Source organism: Frieseomelitta varia, unplaced genomic scaffold (genome assembly GCF_011392965.1).
Source record: "Frieseomelitta varia isolate USP_RPSP 00005682 unplaced genomic scaffold, Fvar_1.2 scaffold_219, whole genome shotgun sequence".
NCBI classification, from domain to species: domain Eukaryota; kingdom Metazoa; phylum Arthropoda; class Insecta; order Hymenoptera; family Apidae; genus Frieseomelitta; species Frieseomelitta varia.
The window spans coordinates 235,551-256,342 of record NW_025109945.1 but is presented as its reverse complement, the minus strand read 5'-3'; the positions used below and the strand labels follow the sequence as shown (position 1 = coordinate 256,342).

The 20,792-nt window shown below is 32.4% G+C and overlaps 1 protein-coding gene across 3 annotated transcripts in view; it reads left to right on the top strand.

The window, feature by feature from the left end:
* LOC122527456 (neural-cadherin-like) overlaps positions 1 to 20,792 on the top strand; it is a 267,240-nt gene that overhangs the window by 236,189 nt on the left and 10,259 nt on the right. For all 3 annotated transcript variants that reach the window (XM_043651668.1, XM_043651670.1, XM_043651671.1), the window contains one exon: positions 17,608 to 17,751. In XM_043651668.1, coding sequence (XP_043507603.1) covers positions 17,608 to 17,751 — 144 coding nt within the window. The remainder of the gene's footprint in view (positions 1 to 17,607; positions 17,752 to 20,792) is intronic.

Sequence of the window (20,792 nt, the reverse complement as noted above, 5' to 3'; positions counted from 1 at the left end):
GATATAAATCGAACGCTTAATCATTGAAAAAATTACTGATTAACGATTGCAAGTCACAAAAATTAACGATTACGATTAGTGGTGACTATTAGTTAATTATTGATTAGAAAATAATTGACTGCTGTCCACGTGCGGCTTGATTCTCTTTCATCGTTGAATGTTTGTTTCGTTGAGGGCGAGATCGTGGCCTCGAGGTTTCGTTCGATCGATAATGAAATTTGATTTTCCATTCGACGTTTTGATTATATTTACTTTTCTTTCGTGTTTGTAGAACTCGACGTGGCCCGTTTATTTAATTCTATATCGTAGTATAAAGTTCGGCGATAGCTTTCGTTTTGGAATCGTTGCGTATTATTTTGTTGGAATATCGTTCGTGTTTTCAGTGGTAGATCATTTCGCTGATAGACGAAATGTGAAAATTTTCAGAAAAATGTTACGTGAATGGAACAGGAAATTTGTATTTCACACGAGTTTTGAAATTTTACTCGACGAGTAAACATTTTCACCAGGAAAAGCATTTTAAGGTAACTTTAATAGTCCCGTCTTCTTCTCTTCCACCGAATTTCAATAATCTTTTTCTCACTTTTCACTCGTTCATTGTACTATAATATTTACTTCTTTCGAATATACATATATCTTACGATAATTACGTTCACGAAACAAAAAAAAAAAACAAAAAGAAAAAACTCTCAACGAACGTACAACAATACGAGATATAAATCCTTCCCGGTGATAATACTTGATTGCCGTGGCGTTTCGTCGCAAATAAAAGGATAATAATAACTCTTTGCGCCCGCTATAATTCATATCATACGAATAATTCTCATCGAAATTGGAGAGATACGAAACGGATGAGTAAAAAGTATGCGAATAATTGGAAATATATATTAACCGCGTCCGGACAATAAATGAAACGAAAAATCCTTAGATTTATGAAAATGAAATTCGCCGGACAGATAACACGTAAATTTTTATAAATTGCTCCACAATATCCAGCTTGAAATCCAATTGTTACGCGATTAATATCGAAACAATTCGAAAACGTTTTAATATAAATTTTGCAAAATTTATCGTCAACGGCCGTAGCACGTATCGATTTTTCGTTTCTTTGAATTTCCATTCGAACATCGAATGGCGGAATTTCTATGAATGTAAAATGATAAAGCATGCCGCCGGTTTCGAGATCACGCGCGCGGTAAATGCTTTATTTCTTTTTTTTTTTTTTTTACGCTTCAGTTTCGAGATTGAAATATTCAGTCGCGTGAGAGACGAAAGGTGAATTTTTCTTAAACCAAGCGAGGAAATTTCGTTTTAGAAGAGAAAAAAAAAAAAAGTTCGAAATAACAACGTTCAAGCTTTCGCTGCAATTTCTAAATTTGTAAATCATTAGCCCGCATTTTCGAAAAATTTGCAACTTTGTAATCTTTTAGGTATAGATGTCGTATTTATTTATCTATTTGTTTATCTGTTGACAGGATGACAAAAGAAATTTGAGATTGAGAATGATTAAAAGTCCTTGATAACTTAGCCATCGTATTAAAAATCCTGGATGTAGGATTCGAATTGTTCGAGTTCAACTTCTTTTTGTAAATCTTGGATCCGTGGGAGAGGAAAATTCCTGAGATATCTATAGTTGGCACGCTTATATTAAATTCCTGTAATAACGGAATACAATTAATTTTAGCATTAAGCATCTCGCGTAGAAAAAGCAATTCCGACGTCTATTTTCATATCATGTGATTTCCATATGCATGTGAGAAAATGCAGTGAAGAACATAACTAATGACCAAAGACAGTGAGAAATTTTCGATGATTTCATCTTCGTAAAGAAAAAAAAAAAAAAAGATATGACTTCATTTTAAAGCAATAGTAATAAATTCGTTTCGTTCGAAGATGATTTCACATTAAACGACGATAATATTTTTGGACCTGCTATTGTTATTTTGAAAATCTCCCCTTTACAACTCGTTGAAATTTGTCGTATGATGTTGGGCTTAATTTAAGAAAGCCTAATATAATAGTAAAAAGTTCCGAGTTCAATAAAACAGTAAACAGAAAAATCGTACAGAGAGAATGGTAGGTTTTTGTTAGAAGAAGAAATTTTTTACTACCCGAGAGAAAGTATTATTTCCACCCCGGTGTGAAAAATCATTCTCGAATGATTGACGAAAATCATCTACGAAAGAAACGAACTACCGACTGTTAATAGATTGGAAAGCTTCACACTTGAAATTGATCTCTCTTTTACGAAGTTGCATTAGTTCAAGTTATCGACAACCTCTCACCGTCACCGATTTATACAGTTTTCGCTGTATTTCCGATCGCTGAACGCCAGTTGGCCTCTCAAACTTGCAGGCAACGAAACGCAGAAGAATTTATGCTTTCTGTAATGGCAGAACGCCGATAATGAGATTCGCGGAGGAGGTAGCGGATAATGGCGCGCATTTGCAAATTCGAATTTCCATCGCGAGCGAGAACGAGATTTACAAATGGGCACCAGCGGAAATCAAGCCTCGTGGCTTCCCTGTTAACATTTGAATAACCCGCCGTATGATTTATGATTTATGCGGGGAACTTTCGGGGAAAAAAAGTGGCGCGATCTGACGAAGAGTGACGAGAAGAAACGGGAAATCACGGTCGTGCCTCTCGAGGATTTTGCTCGCCAGAGTTCTGATCAACTTTCCCTGGAAACAGAATGCATTTAAACGTCATTCAATGTACAATATACGTCGTTCTATATACATACATAATGATATTTATCGGATAACAGTAAAATTCCATTTATTCAATAAATATTTATTGAATAAACATTGAGTTTTCGCACTTTTGTATTTTCGAAATTTTAATTTTAATTCAGAATTGACCACTTGTGCGCTGGCGACTGGCGCGCGGACCATAACGAGTGACCGAGCCGGTATATTTAATAATTCTCGGCGCTTTCTTTCCCTTTCCGAACACGTCGTTACGATATCAACTGGGATGGAAATTATTAAGAAGTAATAAACTTGTCATTCGTTTTGCCTGGGTTCTACTTAAATATACTTAAAACTGTGAAAAATGGTTGCAATTTGGGGCAAAAAATTGTCGACGCGCGTGGCACGTCATTCCAGCGCCAAGAGATTAACGACTCGAACAAACTCATTTTTGACACAATCGAACTCATTTTTGAAACACAGTCAAACTCTTTTTTAAACAGCACAGTCAGTTTTTTTTTTTTTTCTTTTTTTAAACTCGCTCGACTCTCTTGCTTTTCAAAAAAAGAAAAACGCACCACATTCGTATTTTCTTTTCAGGCCATCGTTACAGGCCATCTAGTATAACTAAACGCAACTAAAATGTAATAACTTCAAGTTGTAACTACAATATATATATTTGAGCGGATTGAAGATTAAAGTCACTTCCGGCTCTGGTTGAAACTCCAGAGTCCAGTTAACAAGTGTTGCACTTGTACAAGATTTTGTCCGAGCTAACGTGTTGCAATTGGTTTTCAACTACGTGCCGCCTCGAGCAACGTTCTTCAACGAGGAAAATTTGTAATTTAATATCAAACGTGAGACAAGAGACGCTTGCAAAAATATTTTCTTGCGTTTTTCCCTCGCGAGGAAATTTTTTATCATCTTGGAATTTTTAATCATCGACAGAGCTTCCCGAGAGAACGAACGTTATTCGATAGTGGAACTACCAAAGTGATCAAGATGATCAGTTTGTAATTTTTCTCCGGTACTTCGTAGATTTGACGATTAAAATATGAAATTTCTATCGGAGATGTTGAAATAGGAAAAAAATAGCTTTTATTTATAAAAATAGTCTGTTTTACATCTAACACAAATGGTCTCATATAAAAATATAAAATTTCTATCAGAGATATTGAAATAGAAAAGAATAGAAACTTTTGTTTTTAAAAAATACACTGTTTTACATCTAATGTAAATATACATTACTATATTTTACATCTAACATAAATGGTCTCGTGTAAAAATATAAAATTTCTATCAGAGATATTGAAATAGAAAAGAATAGAAACTTTTGTTTTTAAAAATACTCTGTTTCATATCTAATATAAATATACATTACTCTATTTTATATCTAACATAAATAGTGTCATATGAAAATATAAAATTTCTATCAGAGATATTGAAATAGAAAGAAATAGAAACTTTTGTTTATAAAAATACACTGTTTCACATCTAATATAAATATACATACTCTGTTTTACGTCTAACATAAAATATAATGGTCATTTTGAACCATTTTATAATTTCACATGATTTTTCGTGATAAAAAAAACTTCCAATATATTGTAAAGTTTTTCTACTTACTTCTAACTTCAACGTTAAACCTTTCTCTGATAGAAATTTTATGCTTCATAATTCCAACATTACGGTTGGATTATTTACGGTTCCAATATTAAAAGCCCGTGCAATTATCAATTTAAAAGCTGGACGCAAATTTCCTCGATTCACCGTTGGATTTTACCAAGAAACCAAGAATTATTTCTTCCCAATTTGATTGCACCATCTCTCGTAGTTCATTTCCCTCGGTGGTTTCTTGATAATTCGCGGCGCGTCGTAATTTTTCATATCGGTTATTAAAGAAGAAAATTGAGAGAATTGGTCAGCGCGCATCGGCCCACCGATAGTTTCACCATCTCGTTCGTTAAATCTAGGATCGTCCGCCGGAGCGTTAGAGATCGCTGACGAATGATTGCAATTACAACCGAGCACCGGTGACGCACAGCGATGCAAAGCAAGAGCGCTCGATCGGACGGTAATGACAAATTTAAACCCCCTCATGTATGAGATATTCCCGCAGCACAGTTTCATTCAAGGGATTCCGCAGATATATGAGATATCTCGCGTATCTATTTTCCAATATTGGCAGCCGAAATGCCTCGCGTTAACACTAGAACCGCCGGAATGATCCCGAAACGATCAATTCATCATTTTCCGCGGAAATTTCCCGTACATATTCGTAAGAGTGTGTATCTTGATCCACTTGCGCTGGCAACTGACTGCGGACCATAACGAGTGACCGAACCGTATACAACATATTCGTCGCTTTCTCTTCGTACTCGTCGGTATGATACCTCTACCCTGTGGAATAGAAATTATTGAGAAGTAATAAATTTATTATTTGTTTCGCCTGGGTTGTACTTGAAAATATATACTTGAAAATATACTGAGAAAATATTGGAATTTTGGGATAAAAAGTTCTCGACGTGCGAGACACGTCGTTCCAGCACAAGAGGTTAATTATCAATTAATCTGAACGTAAATATATATAATACTATACAATAATATGTATAAACTGTAAATGTATATAATAATAATTATTATAAATATTTTTAACAGCGTGTTTTTAGAATATATTGAAATATTAATTATTAATTATCAGTTAATCTAAATACATAAATATATATATAGTATTATACAAAAACTAATATAAACTGCAGATGTATAATAATAATAATTATTATTATAAAGTATATATAAACTATAAATATTTTTAACAGTGTGTTTTTAGAATATATTAAAATATTAATTATTAATTGTCAGTTAATCTAAACACAAATATATATAATACTATACAATAATATATATAAACTGTAAATGTATATAATAATAATAATTAAAAATATTTTAATAACTATAAATATTTTTAACAGTGTGTTTTTAGAATATATTAAAATATTAATTATTAATTATCAGTTAATCTAAACATAAATATATATAGTATTATACAAAACTAATATAAATTGCAAATATATAATAATAATAATAATAATTATTATTATTATAAAATATATATAAACTATAAATATTTTTAACAGTGTGTTTTTAGAATAATGTTAAAATATTAATTATTAATTGTCAGTTAATCTAAACATAAACATGTATAATAATAATAATAATTATAAAATGTATATAAATATATATAAATATTAAAATATATATAAATATTTTTAACAGTGTGTTGTTAGAATGTATTAAAATATTAATTTAATTTTTTTAGTTAATCTAAACAAAAAAATATCGTATATTAACAGTAGCTTGTGCTCTTTCTCGCGTTAAAAAAAAAATGTAAATTCTTTCCCGCTGCTTGATTTCTCCGCTACAAATTTTATACAATAATCGTAGCAGTTAATATTGTTTCTACAGGTAATTTGATCGTTATTCTGCGTCGTAGATATATTTTATCTCAGATTTCAGATTCGTTCGAAATGATATAAGTCGTAGCGACGAATCTTCTTTTATTCGTAGGATCCTCTCGTCTTTGAGAGCCCTCTCTCCACTCTTTATTAGCTAGATAGCAAAGAGGAGAATATTTATTCGCCGGAGACTCTGAGATAAACTTTCTCCCCCCCCCCCTCCCCCTCCCCCTCCCCCTCCCATTCATTAATGGGACGATGAGGAGAGGGGGCGGGCTTTATGACTGCGTAATTTCATTCTTCATTTTCCTCGTTTATACGGAGGAAGTTTCGAAACGAAAGTTTCGAGATTCTAAAATAATCAACGAAGGAGGCGCGCCGGTCTTGTTTACCGAGCAAATAGCAAAAATGAGCCCGCCGTTTGCTATGTTGCTTATCATGAAAATTCCGCGCCGCGGCGTAATCAGCGAAGCGCGAGAAAGTCTAAGTTCCGCCGAGGCCGATGTTTCGCAAACATTGCGAACCGACGAGGTCCACACTTTTGGTGACACACAGTCTCGCGAAGAGGAGAAATTCATTTTTTTTTTTTTTTTTTTTCTAATTCGTAAATCCTTTTTCTCTATTTTTATTTCGCGATCGGGCAATAATTTCCCGGCTTCGGCGCGCTTCGGTTTACGCGAGGTGGGGAATTTACCCGATAATAAACAAACGGTCCACGGCCATGTGTCGACTTATTCCCTTGAAACGCCGGGACGCACGTTAATTAACGTGATATCGTTAGCGAGCGGTTGCGCGATAGATTCGAAACGATTTCACAGGCCCACACAGTTCGAATGGCCCGACAGTTCTCTGAGTATTCCCTATTCTGCCAAATAGGGCCGAGATGGTTTAGCCAATTTCACAGTGCAGTCGCCGAGCCTGTCCGTTTCGTTCGTTTCTCTCTCAGAAACGACAGTGACAGTGGCCTCGATATTTCGTTCCTTCCTCCGATATTTTCGACTGTCAATTTTCTAGAAAAATCTCATTGTTGCCTCTACCGACGATAATTAAGGAACGATCTAGTTGAACGAATCATCATATTGAGTGTCTGTTGAAGTACAAAAAAAGATGTACCATCGGTATGTGCGTTCATGTGTACTATGAATTTCTTGATTAGACATTTCCAACGACGATATTTATATCGTTAAATCGGCTCTCGTTCGATTAACAGAAATGGAAATGAGAAACTTCGTTTATTGTAACAAAGGGTCGTTGATTACTATTTATTTAGAAGAGTGGTTAGGTTAGGTTAGGTTTAGATTTAGGTTAGGTTATCTCAACGATCCTAAATATTGTAGTTGAAACACTTCTCACAGTGCGAAATACTAACGTTTTATTAAAATCACTATGTTACTAAATTTCTAACGTTTATAAAATTACTAAATTACTATTACAAAATTATTAAATTTATATTATAAAATTACTAAATTACTATTACAAAATTACTAAATTAATATTATATATAAAATTCCTAAATTACTATTATAAAATTACTAAATTACTATTGTAAAATTATTAAATCACTATTATAAAATTACTAAATTACTATTACAAAATTACTAAATTAATATTATATATAAAATTCCTAAATTACTATTATAAAATTACTAAATTACTATTGTAAAATTATTAAATCACTATTATAAAATTACTAAATTACTATTACAAAATTACTAAATTAATATTATATATAAAATTCCTAAATTACTATTATAAAATTACTAAATTACTATTGTAAAATTATTAAATCACTATTATAAAATTACTAAGTTACTATTATAAAATTAATAAATTACTATTATAAAATTACTAAATTACTGTTGTAAAATTATTAAATCACTATTATAAAATTACTAAATTACTATTATAAAATTAATAAATTACTATTATAAAATTACTAAATTACTATTACAAAATTATTAAATTAATATTATAAAATTACTAAATTACTATTGTAAAATTATTAAATCACTGTTATAAAATTTCTAAATTACCAGTATAAAATTACTAAATTACTATTAGAAAATCAATAAATTACTATTGTAAAATTACTAAAATACTATTATAAAATTACTAAATCACTATTATAAAATTACAAAATTAATATTATAAACTTACTAAATTACTAACGTTTCATTGAAATTAAAATTTTATCCTAATAGTTTTTTTTTTTTTGTACGTGGGTTAATCGCTTTTTCTGTCACGTCCAGAATTCGTTAAATTCAAGCTCGATTTTCTCGTAAACAAAGCCTCAGGTGAACAAGTTTCGTTCTAACATTTTCTCCTTCTTCTCTTCTTCGTGCACTTTTTCAGTTTTCATTTTTCCAGGAATCATCAGCTTGCACATTTCATTCACTCACTTCCTTTGTTTTCGTCAGTAAAATGCGCATAATTCGTTCCGCACTGTAGAAATTTATTCACCGATAACAACAAACGAAGGTCCATTATTGCTAATACCTCGGCGGATCAGTCGTTTTTGAGTCGTAAATATATTTTCACGCGAGCTCGCGCGTCTTTTCGAACGTTCACCACCGCCTGTATAGATAGTCACGTAGCACGTCGGCCATTTAGTTATCCACCGTATGGATTGCCGTGCTGTTAAAAGTTAGCCCCATTCCCCCCGCGAACGTCTGTCCCTCGTAAATTTTAAATTGCACGCGCCGCGCGAGAGGCGAATTTATTTTACCGTTGCGCGCGGCATATTTACTGCGAATCACGATTCACGATCGAGCGAGTCACGATTCTCTCTCCCTCTGCTGAATCGTTTCGGTCATTAAGCTCATTCGACTTTTAATTATTAGCTCCCTCGACAGAACTGTCGACGTCGGTTGTTCGCAACTTCGTGTTTCTCTTTTTTTTTTTTTTTTTTTTTAATTTCAAAGTTAGTTCAATAAACTGACGAAGAATTGAAATGCCAAATTTCGAAGACACAGCACAGCGTGAGAGTACTTTCGAAGTGTTCTCGCTCACTTTTTAGAAGCAGAGAGAGAGAGAGAGAGAAATTATAGCTCGCTTAGTTATTTGGAAAAGTTTTTCATCGTCCCTCTAAGAAAGAATATTCAAATCTTCAAAGAATATTCAAGTCCCTCTAAAAAAGAATATTCAAATATTCAAAAGAATATTCAAAACAGATTCTGGGAAGCACAAAGCGCAAAGAAATCGGTACTCGACACCTTCCTATCGCATAACCAGGCACACTTGTACTGTTTTATATCCGCTGCGTGCGAATTATAATAATTTAAATTACAGCCGTTTGATATTTCTCTCTCGTGTTTAACGCGCGCTCTCTCCCTCGGTAGATTCAGTCGTTACGCTCGTCTGACTTATAGTAATTACTAAACGTTTAGACACGTAAGCGTTACTTATTATCATGGTTGTTGCACGGTACAGATATAGCAACCACCCTGGTTGCGCGTCGCTTAATATTGTGCGGCTAGTGGTGAATATATACGAGGTATCTGGGGTCATTACGCTCTTTTGATGTTTAATTAATAGGTTAACTGGGCAAATGTTACCTATCGCCATACTTGTCGCAGTAGATTATATTAATCTGCTGTATATCAACGATTTTTGAATAATTTCTTACATTATATTAGTCTGCTATATATAATAATTTAAGACTATATATGTAATAATATAAGAATAATTTCTCATATTATATTAATCTGTTATATATAGTAATTTAAGACTATATGTAATAATATAAGAATAATTTCTTGTATTATATTAATCTGCTATATATAGTAATTTAAGACTATATATAATAATATAAGAATAATTTCTTATATTATATTAATCTGCTATATATAGTAATTTAAGACTATATATGTAATAATATAAGAATAATTTCTTATATTATATTAATCTGCTATATATAGTAATTTAAGACTATATGTAATAATATAAGAATAATTTCTTATATTATATTAATCTGCTATCTTCAAAGATTTTTGAATAATTTCTTATTCTGGAAAGACTGAATATGACATAAAACAGAAATAACTTTTACAAACGAACGTGTTTTTCAAAAATGTTTTATTGTTTTTTTTTTGGAGATATAATTAATGGATTTTTTATCAGTAAAACAACATTCCTCGAACGACCACCGTTTCGAGAATGAACAAGTTATGACGTCAGTGTTTTCAGAAGGTCACTCTGTATCACATGTCTCCGAGAAATTTTTTAAACAATTTCTATCTTGCACTCGCGTCGTCGCTGATAACACGGAATCTTTTCTCAAATTCGTTTCGACCCTTTAACGACCGTTGCTCAAGGAACAGTTCTCCAACGAAGGGGGAAAAAAAATAGAACTAGTTTACCGTTTCAAGTTTCCCTGTTCCATGTCATTAAACTGATCAAACCGTTCAATGAAACGAAAGTGGTGGTAGTTGCGCGAAGCGCTGAACCAACCGTGGTGCTTTTCCTTCCGCCAAGGTATCTTCATGAGGTGAGGAAGATAAAAGCGACAAATGTCGCGAGACCCTATCGGAACGTCGGTATTTACGACGAAAACATTCCCCGGAATGTTCGGTGAAAAGGAAAAGAAGAAGAAGAAAAAAAAAAAAAAGAAAGAAGAAGGCAGGGAGCGAAACTCTTTCCGATAATGCCGATTTTACAATCCCTTTCTTTCCGCCAGGGCCGTGCAGCCATATTCGAACCACATTTCGTGGCTACGTTTTCAATGAACATACGGGGCCGCATCGATCAGCAATCGCGCTATCTTCCTTTCGCACGTAATGCCCGCCCGAAAATCCGGATATTGCACGCGTAGCCGCATCCGTCTCTCTCCCTTTCTCGATGCTGTTCCAACCATCCCATCGGCCCTCCGGTTAGCAATAAATCGTGGAAAGCCGCGCATTAAGAATTACGGTCGAGGGAAAGTGGGTCGCGAATCAATCGAGAGAAGAAAAGCGTCGAATTGTTGCGGCCGAGTACGGGGCTGGTTTTACCACGTTGGAAAGAGTAATCGCTGCGGGAGGGCCTCGTAGCGTAATTAATTCCTCCGCCTGCCCCTCTCTCTCTCTCTCTCTCTCTCTGTGCTCTTCATTCTCTGTAAATGTTATGCCTGCGTTCGTCTCGACTTTTTCTTTTCTGGTGGCGGAGGATAATTGATTCGATGAAGAAAGACGAGTAATGTCTAAAAATCCTAGGGGAGAGGTTGTTAGACAATATACACGAAATATGTACATAAATATGTGCATGTGTATGCGTATCCTCGGCGAAAACGTTGTTTCGAAAGTACGAAACGAAACGAAACTCGAACTCTGTAATACGAAGCGGCGAATACGAACGTGCGTGAAAATTCGAAAAATAAATATTCGAAACGAGAAACGTAGGAAACAGTCCGACTATACGCACACACACACACATATACATATATACATACATATATGCACATAAAATATTTCAGCTATTTTAAAATGGTACGAAAATTATTCCCCCTTCGTGTAAAACACGTTCAATTCTGTCGTGTTTAATCTGCAACTTTTGTTTAAATCGAGTCATTAATGCCGAGTAGCACGAAAATTATGAAGAAATATTGAAATATTAAAATTGATAAATTTTATTTACATTTTTAATAAATTTTATTAAAATAATTATATACATTTTTGCATATCGCAAAGAAACTTAGCTGCATCAATGTTGAAGACAATGCTGAAAATCTTTGTTTTCTTAAATTGTTTGTTAGATGAACAGATACGTCTATTCGAATAAACAACATTAACAGATCTGTCTATCGTACAAGGGAAACAAATTCGTGTTTCGCTTGTACAGAGTGTCTCGTTTTTCTGTCATGTTCACAACCACTATATTCATTATTCGAAGAAATGTTTGAAATAAAGTTTGCTCTGTTTCGACATTCTGTCCGGAAGAAAATTTTTAACCTATGCGTGACGAAAAATTATTAGTTTAGGAGATATTTTTTTTTAATTTTACGAAATTTATGCATGAAAAAGCAAGAACAATATGAACACAAGAATACTGTTCTTGGCTTTCGTGTGAACAAATTTTACAATATTGAAGTTAAAGTTATCTGTTGAACGAATAATTCTTTCGACACGCGTGAGTTAATATATATGTATTTTTTTAATCCATGAAAGAAATATGTGACCTCGAAAGAAAAACTAAACGTAACCTTAAAATTGCCTCCATTTGGACAAATCAACGCAAGATGTCGCCCCTCGAAATAAATTTATATATTGTTATTAATTTAAACATTAATAATTTTATTACTTAAAATTTAATATTATGCCTGAAAAAGAAATAAACTGTAAATTCATTTATAAAGATTTTAAATTCTTTTAATATTATTTATATTTATAATATTTTTTTAATTTTGAAGATTAACAGTTTGTTTAANGACGAGTTCGAAAGAAGAAGAAAGCGACGAATTATTGTATACGGTTCGGTCACTCGTTATGGTCCGCAATCAATCGCCAGCGCAACTGGTTAAATACTAAATGTGGTACAGGAGGAAGCACGTCGTAACGCAACGAGCGAGATATATATTTCAAAGGAAAGTCGCGTAGTTTTCTGAGGTCATTTGTTCAATTTTCCAAGTGAAACGATATGATTCTTTTTATCCAGCTGTCGATGAGAAATATATATACACACAGGGTGAGTTTCGTGACGACTTGAAACAGCTCGTAAAGTATTTCAAATAAAAATATGCGTGATTTCTAAGAGGCAATAATGAAGGTCGTGTTAATTTTGTGTCAATGAAATGATATATACATTTTTTTATGCAGATGCAACAAACAGCGAGTTGTTTCAAAGATATAAATCGAACGCTTAATCATTGAAAAAATTACTGATTAACGATTGCAAGTCACAAAAATTAACGATTACGATTAGTGTGACTATTTAGTTAATTATCGATTGCAAATACGTAATCATCGCAATATGTATGATCCGATCTCTCATAAAAGTCTTCGAAATCTCGTTACGTCATACGTGTACACGATACATCGGCGGATTCCAGGAACGAAGAATCGCGCGGATCGTCGTCGCGGCAAAGACAGCGTTTCCCCTCAAAGAGATTCCGATCGCTGTCGGCCTGGTTCCCGCAAAAACGCGGCCATTCCCGTCCCAGTTCCCTCTATAGCCGGCTGTGAAAATCTTCCGGGAACGATGTCGGGCCGCGCGCAATTCGCGGATCATTTTTCGAGCGGGATTAATCGCGAACGATGAGGATTGAGAGTCACGCGAAGTCTCTCCCCGAATAGGGGGAGAATTATCTTAATCAGACAGGCATTTGTCGGCCAAAGAGAATCGAGGCAAGTTAAACTCTCTCTCTCTCTCTCTCTCTCTCTCTCTCTCTCTCTCTCTCTCTCTCTCTCTCATTCTCTCTCTGGAGAGCAAATTGCCTGGAGCGGCGTGTTGCATCCGGGGCGTTTGGCGAATTGACGCGGGAATCCATCTTAATAATCCGCCTATTAACGACGCGCAGATATTTCAGATACGTCGTTTCGCCGATGGCAGTGAGCTTACGCGCGAATTCCAGCTCCCCCCCCCCCCCCCCCCCCCCCCCCCCCCCGCCCTCCCCCCAGCATGAAAATTGGCGCAGGAACAACGCCCTCCTCTCCTGGTGTTCAACTTCCATTTTAGCGACTTTCAAAGCGCTACAGTTATTCACTATATGAGCCATTTGTTCTTAAATAGTATAAAATATTTTTACTAATATTTGAAAATATTGGCAACTGACAAATAGGGTAGTATAATGTTTTTCTGTTTCTTATCGTTCAGTTGGTACACCGATAGACATTATTTGATGAAAATAACACGTTTTGGCTATAAATGGACTTGAATCACTTTTAAAAATAACTTTCTCAATTTTTAAAAAAGGCATTGGTTTCTTGAGAAAAATAATATTCCTTTAAAATGAAATGAATAGTATATATATATATAAATAATTTTTATTATTAATAATGCTATATAATTTAATACTCAAATATTATAATTATATATAATTTATGTTTAATATAATTAATTTGTATAATTTAATACTCAATATGTATAATTTATATTTAATATAATTAATTTATATAATTTAATACTCAAATATTATAATTATATAAAATTTATATATAATTATATATAATTTTTATTATTAATAATATTTTTATTTATTAATAATACTATAAATAGTATATATATATATATATATATAATTTTTTGTTATAAGAATAAAAAATATCTAACTTTTATCTTCACTATTCAAGAACTGTTACATTCAAATAATATTTCGTAATTTATAGTTCATTCTTCCTCAATTTGCGTATGTGGGAAGAATTTCAAATAATTATGGTGGTATGTAGTGCAACAAATCCATTTATATCGTTGTATATTAATGTTGGTCTTACATTTTTGTACAGCGGTGTCAATTCAATATTATAATATTAATAATATTATAATATTATAATTAATGTTATAAATAATATTATAATAATTCAATGTTACTCTTAAAATGGGACTTTCATAATAAAAATCTTTATTAGCTCTATTAATCAGTTAATTCTCCATGTACAAAATCTCAAGTGATTTTGTTGAAAAATTTGTTTAAAAGGCAACATAGAAATGACAGTATCAAAACAGAAAAAAAAAAACGGACCTAGGCCATTTTTGAAAATGAACGGCTCGTGTGCACCTTGCATGTTGAAATTTTATTAATTAATTAAGTCAGAGGATATTTTAATCTGTAAAATAATTAATCTCGAATGGTATTTTTACGCAAAGAAATCGCACGCAAGAGCTCCTCTTTTTCTTCTTCTTCTCCTTCAGAGGAAGAAGAAAGTTGCTCCCGGCGTTGATGTTCTGATCTTTTGTGTTTAGAGATGGCATTGCGAGAACTCACGGTGGAGTTGGTCTGTGCAAGGGGAAGGCAAGGAATTTTAATGAACGCGTTTCGAGCTGTTCTCCCGTTTGTTCGAGAAATGTTTGAATTTTCTGTGACAGTACGGCAAAGCTGCTGGCAACTTTGAACGTTTCAACGGTGGTTTAATTTTTAATAGATATTTATTTCGAGAGTTTCCAGACGGAACATGACGAGAGACGAGAGTTATCAGACGCGTAAAAAATAGCTGATTTATCTCTCATAAAAATATATTTTTATACATATACATGTGTTATTAAATAATATAAAAAAAATATATATTATCCTATATATTTTAATATATTATTACAATATAATAGTTGATATAATTATTATATTATAGATTATATAGGCTATTATATTATATTGATATAATAACTATTATATTGCAATAATACATTATTATAATAATTAAATATATATATTAATATTTAATGTATAGTTAGATTAAATGCATTTCTAGACTAAATATTACATCTTCAATCCAGCGGTAACGCTTTGAGCTGACTTGATTTTCTTCTTCTAATTTCGCGGGGTGAAATAGGTGAAGGAAAAAGAGAGAAAAAAAAAAGAGCTCGACTGACCGCAGCCTGTGATTTCATGATAAATCAGCAGCCGTTGCTGCTTCCGTAATGAACTTCTGTCTTCGTTTAACCATTTTATCGCGAAGATCGATACCGGGTTCCTCAAATCTTTCCCGACCCGCAACGGGAGCTAATAAATTACCGAACATGAATTTTCCATTAAATTATCTGCATAAATTAACCGTGAAATATCAAGTTCTTGGAACAAGTGGAGAACGTCGCCCGATCTTGTTCGTACCTGAATGAAAATCGACAAGTAGAAAATTTCACTCTGATGTACATATACATATATGTGCGTCCCGCTGATCTACCCATCTGCATTAGTTGAGATCTGTTTGCTCCGTAAATTTGAATTTACAAAATTTACAAATTTACAAATTTACAAACTTAAAAATTTACAAACTTACAAATTTACAAATTTACAAACTTACAAATTTACAAATTTATAAATTTACAAACTTACAAATTTGCAAATTTACAAATTTACAAATTTACAAATTTACAAATTTACTAAATTACAAATTTACTAAATTACAAATTTACAAATTTACTAAATTACAAATTTACAAACTTATAAATTTATAAACTTACAAATTTACAAATTTACTAAATTACAAATTTACAAATTTACAAATTTACTAAATTACAAATTTACAAATTTACTAAATTACAAATTTACAAACTTACAAACTTACATACTTACAAATTTATAAATTTACAAATTTACAAACTTACAAATTTGCAAACTTACAAATTTGCAAACTTACAAATTTACAAATTTACAAACTTACGAATTTACAAATTTATAAATTTACAAACTTACAAATTTGCAAATTTACAATTTTACAAACTTATAAACTTACAAATTTACAAATTTACAAACTTACAAACTTATAAACTTACAAATTTACAAACTTACAAATTTACAAATTTACTAAATTACAAATTTACAAATTTACTAAATTACAAATTTACAAACTTACAAATTTACGAACTTACAAATTTACAAACTTACAAATTTACAAACTTACAAATTTACAAATTTACTAAATTACAAATTTATAAATTTACAAATTTACAAATTTACTAAATTATAAATTTACAAACTTACAAATTTACAAACTTACAAATTTACAAACTTACAAATTTACAAACTTACAAATTTACAAATTTATAAATTTACAAATTTACAAATTTACTAAATTATAAATTTACAAACTTACAAACTTAAAAATTTACAAATTTACTAAATTTACAAATTTACAAACTTATAAACTTACAAATTTACAAACTTACAAACTTACAAACTTACAAATTTACAAACTTACAAATTTACAAATTTACAAAATCACAGAAATTATTAGTTTCAATATAAATTAAATTAATTAAATTAAATAAATCCAGAAGAAATGAATTTATGACTAATTATTATAAAACAAAGTCTGTTTTCTAAAATAAATAAATGATTTGCGAGTCAAAACCCATACTGCGTGTAACCTACCAGACCACACAGTTTGGTAAAGTTATTCGGTTTGCTGTTGGCAAATCCCCGTATGCAAATCTTGAACCGCATAGCAAACACTTTTTTTTTTTAACAAGAACAGCAAAGCAGCATCCCCCGCACATTTACAACACAGAGAAAATAGAGAAGTCATCGGTCAAAAAAATGCTCCACAAGTATTACGAGTATCCTCTCGTAATAAATATGGGAATTACTCGTGAACTTTTAAGACGCGCAGAATTCCTGTTCGCCAATTTCTTATCCGCAGTGTAATATAAGCTCTCGGAATTGATATCGCGGTACTCGTACACTACAAATCTGGCTGAAAATGAATTTGCATTATCACGAGAAAATACGAGCGCCGACGGCTCTCGAATCTCTCTCGTCTGCCCGCTGACATTTCGACACGTTCGAGTGGAACGAAATTTCTAACTGTGTATTTTCTGCCTTTTGTCTGTTACAGTGACGAAATTCATTCGTATTGGAATAGCCGACAAGAACGACAATCCGCCTTACTTCGACAAGGGCCTCTACGAGGCTGAGGTAGACGAAAATGAGGATATCCAGCACACGGTACTCACTGTCACCGCCAAAGATCACGACGAGTGTAAGTGGACGTAGCCATTAGATTTCGGCACTATAGCGAACGTTCATATTGCAGCTTTTCTTTTCTTTTTTTTTTTTTCCCCGTAAAAGACGCGACGAATAATTAATTGATTAATTGTTTAATCGTTCGGAAGATTCGTCAGTTTGGAAAAATAACAACAATTAACGGGAGAAACACTTTATTTATTTCTCTAGAGTCAAAAAAAATTCCTGTCGCAACGTGGGATGAAACTTTGCTGGATAACAACACTGGTTGCAATATTTTTTTTTTTTTTTTTTTTCTGAACATTATTATTTCCATTTGCATCGCGATGCGGAATATTCCGCGAGTAATATTGCCAACGCAATTGATTAAAACTTTGTATTTTATCAGTGTATATACTGTGGCATTTCACTCTAATCAGACTGCGGATGTTTGCGCAAACGTTGTACTGTTTGAAAATGTAACAAGACGAAAGAAAGTATTGCACTTTTGTACATTTTTTTTTTTTTTTTTTCTGTACTCGCGCAATTTTATATTTCTATAAATCCATAAAATAGTAATTAATATTATAATAGTGTTAATATTATAATATTATAAAAGTATTAATATTAAATATTATAACAGTATTAATATTATAATATTATAAAATTGTAATTAATATTATAATATTATAAAAGTATTAATATTAAATATTATAATAGTATTAATATCATAATATTATAAAATTCTAATTAATATTATAATATTATAATGGCAAACGATAGTAAATGTTTCGATTATCAAATTGCGAACGATTTGATAATCAATTGATTGTTCGGATGATAATTAACGACCAGATTGTGTAACATAATTGTTCGTACAAACTTCCGACGGGGATTCAAGTCGCGATGCAAATGTGCTGGGAGGGGGAAATTCGAAATTGGTGTTTATAAAGTAGACAACTAAAGACGAGCCATTCTTTTAATTAATTGACTAGTCTGGTTTCCTATTTATACAATGCAGTATTTATTTAAGCTCACGTCTTAACCCCCCCTCATTCTCTGATAATGATTTTATACTTCGTTTCGAAGTTGCGTATCCGTAACCTGGCTAACAAGTTTTCGCTAAAATCCATCCGGCTCTCCGCGACTCCGAAGGCACATAAACTGCTTACGAAACTTTAAATACCAGATGGCTGGGGCAAAGTCACGAAACATATTTATCCGGTGGACCTCAATTAAGAACTTAGACGTCTTAATCTTACGGATTTATTACGTCCTGATAGAGCTCGTTTAAGGGAAACAAGTCTCGGCTTCCTTACTTCCTGCCTTAGACTAACACGCGTCTTTGCCTCTTTTTTTTCTTCTTCTTTTCGTTTTTTCCTTTTTCTTTTTTTTTCTTCTTCTTTCTTTCGCGTACCTGAGTGAGGGGAGAAAACTGAATTCATTACTGGTTATAATTAAGTACGTTCGCCGGTGAAAATTTCAAGAGCGAGAGCGACAGCGAGAGTCTGAGTTTTAATAAATCTTAAAACCCGGAAGTTGCCCGTAAGTCGCTTGTAAAACATGCAAAACGCTTTATCTTTGCGGCTGTGTCAACTCGTTTCGCAAAGGGGAGGGATCCTTTTTTAATTATTCTTCGCGGAACACGCGACACCGAAATTGACCGAATTCCTCGAGATTAATATCTTCCCTTGTCTTGGTAACTATTTTTTTTTTAATATTCACGCTATCGTACTTTTTCCCCTGTGTGCCAATGATGATGAGAAATTGTCGATACTTTGTGCACGATCTATATTTTGATTTCACTTTAAAGCATGAAGCTTCCATCTTGACAAAGTGGAATGAGATTTCTTTTTTTCTTTTTTTGAAGATGATTTTACATTATTTTACATTAGCGAGTAAAATATTTCTTTTTTTTTCTTGAAAACTGGCGTGGAAAAACATTGAAAATTATTTTTCATGACTGATTTCGCCATAGTTGACGATCGAAAATTTCCTCGAGCTCTTAGAATTTTCCTGTACGATTTTTGTTGAAGTTGAATGAAATTTCATTTAACCAAGTTAAATAGAAAAAAATCGTGTAGCAAATTTTACGAAATTTGAGTCTTTGAAATAAAATTTCATTTATTTAATAAAATATTTATTAATAAACATTGAATTCTCGCAATTTTCGAGAAAAACAAAACGTGCCCTTTTCGAAAATTATCTTCGAAGAGAAGAGGCTCACGATCGTGAAGCTGCATGATCATTTCTTACGAATCAATTATAATGCAAATTCTTAGAAATCAATATTGTCAATTTAAATCGTCGACAAATTCTTTCACTGTCATTGGTTACAATTATGCTCCTCATTGTGCAGAGTGTGCCAAAAATCACTCCCTACTGAAACTTGAGTCTTCGAAATTAAATTTCATTTATTTAATAAATATTTATTAATAAACATTGAATTCTCGCAATTTTCGAGAAAAACAAAACGTGCCCTTTTCGAAAATTATCTTCGAAGAGAAGAGGCTCACGATCGTAAAGCTGCATGATCATTTCTTACGAATCAGTTATAATTCAAATTCTTACAAATCAATATTATGAATTTAAATCGTCGACAAATTCTTTCACTGTCATTGGTTACAATTATGCTCCTCATTGTGCAGAGTGTGCCAAAAATCACTCCCTACTGAAAAACTCCCTTGAGTCTTCGAAATAAAATTTCATTTATTTAATAAATATTTATTAATAAACATTGGATTTTCGCAATTTTGAATTTTCAAAATTTTAAATTTAATTATTAATAAATTTAATAATAAATTTAGTTATTTAATAATTCAGAATTAACCCATTACGCTGGCAACTGGCGCGCGGACCATAACGAGCGACCGAGCCGATGTACAATAATCCGTCGCTTTCTTTTCCCTTTGAACTCGTCGGCATGATATCAATCTGGGATAGAAATTATTAAGAAGCAATAAACTTTGCCTGGGCTACATTCAAATATACATAAAAACTAAGAAAACGTTGCAATTTGGGAGAAAAAATTCCCGACGTGTGCAAGAGGTTAACAAAACTAATTTTTCCTTATATTTT